The sequence below is a fragment of the Microtus ochrogaster genome, unplaced genomic scaffold (assembly GCF_000317375.1).
Source record: "Microtus ochrogaster isolate Prairie Vole_2 unplaced genomic scaffold, MicOch1.0 UNK495, whole genome shotgun sequence".
Lineage (NCBI taxonomy): Eukaryota > Metazoa > Chordata > Mammalia > Rodentia > Cricetidae > Microtus > Microtus ochrogaster.
The window spans coordinates 9,793-11,300 of NW_004949593.1; the positions used below are offsets into that span (position 1 = coordinate 9,793).

Below are 1,508 nucleotides of genomic sequence, written 5' to 3' on the forward strand. Positions count from 1 at the left end.
TGACAGAGTGACAAGTGCCTTTGACAAATCCCCTGAGGACCTTTTCCAGACGGTGACCAAAATGAAAACATAGGAGAGCAGAAGCAGGAAGAAGGTTCCCATGCTCATGAAGCCACTGTTGGCAGCAACAGCAAACTCAAACTTGTCTCTATCAGTGCATGGGAGTTGTATGATCCGAGGAAAGTCACAGGAAAAGCTGTCTACTTTGTTAGGACCACAGAAAGGCAGGATTATAACAAAAGAGAACTGGGACAGGGCATGGACCACACCAGTTACCCAGGCAGCAATTACAAATGAAATGCATATTTTAGGGCTCATGATGGTCAAGTAGCGCAGAGGCTTGCAGATGGCTGTGTACCTGTCAAATGCCATGGCTATGAGTAGCACCATCTCCACTCCTCCCATAATGTGCATAAAACACATCTGAGTCATACAGCTGTGAAAAGAAATTACTCTGTGTTCTTTCGGAAGATCTGAGATCATCTTCGGAACAGTGGTAGTGGAAAGTCCAACATCAATGAGGGACAGGTTGGCCAGAAGAAAGTACATAGGTGAATGTAAATATGAGTCAGCAATTACCAAAATAATAATGAAGAGATTTCCAACAATGATTCCTAAGTAGAGTGTAGAGAAAGTCAGCATGAGGAAAACTTTAGTTTCCCAAGAACTAGAGAGTCCTAGAAGCACAAACTCAGAAACCATGGAGTCATTTAGTTGATCCATTGGCGTGGGTATTTTCAAATCACTTGTTGTTAGGAAATTATGAAAATTTGTAGCTTAGCTACTAAGGGATATATTCAACTTACAAAATGCCTTGATTCTCTAATCAAAATCAAGAGAAAAAACTCTGAGTTGATAGCAAAAGAACAAGCAACTGAAAAAAATATTAAAGCTTTCATGACAGTGCCCCTAAAGAAACAAGCATAATATGATAAAGGGAGGCCAAAGGGGTTTCTCCTATTTATTCTACAACCAGACATTCTGTTATGGTAGTTTCTCTTTGCAGCATTTCTACATGTGTTCTCTGAACTGTTTCCTAAGTGTTTTTAGTGTCTGTTCACTTCAGATGACAGAATAGCTGTAGAATGTGTTCTTGTAGGATTTTGTAAAGTATCCTTTCATGAATTTGTTTCACTGGTGAAATGGAGGTGTAGGCACAGAGTATTTTTATACACATTTAATTTGTACATTTCAGTCTTTTTACTCTCCCATTTTCTCATTCCCAAATCTTTATTGATTACTCTTCTACAGTCTTATTTTTCTTTAACATTTTCTGCCAATGATGAGAAGCTGGACATGTTTCTCTCTCTGATAGTTCCTTTAAAACAGTGCCTTGCATTTTTTTCCTTCATGCTGCAAATGAAACAATTACTTTCTTTAGATGACTAATATTTAATTATATGTTAGTTATTTCTGTGTGTAAGCTATTGTAAATAGTACAGTCATAAATATGTAAAATCATGAATCTCTTCGGTATGCTCAATTTGTTTGCTTAAGATACAACCCAA

The 1,508-nt window shown here is 37.6% G+C and overlaps 1 protein-coding gene across 1 annotated transcript; it reads right to left on the reverse strand.

Annotated features, from left to right (window-relative positions):
• Positions 1 to 4: 4 nt before the first annotated feature.
• LOC101998221 (olfactory receptor 4F21-like) lies at positions 5 to 723 on the reverse strand (the record flags this gene model as incomplete). The annotated part of the gene is made up of 1 exon (XM_005372247.1): positions 5 to 723. A coding segment is annotated over exon 1 (719 nt), but the record flags the coding sequence as incomplete, so codon positions are not given.
• Positions 724 to 1,508: the final 785 nt, after the last annotated feature.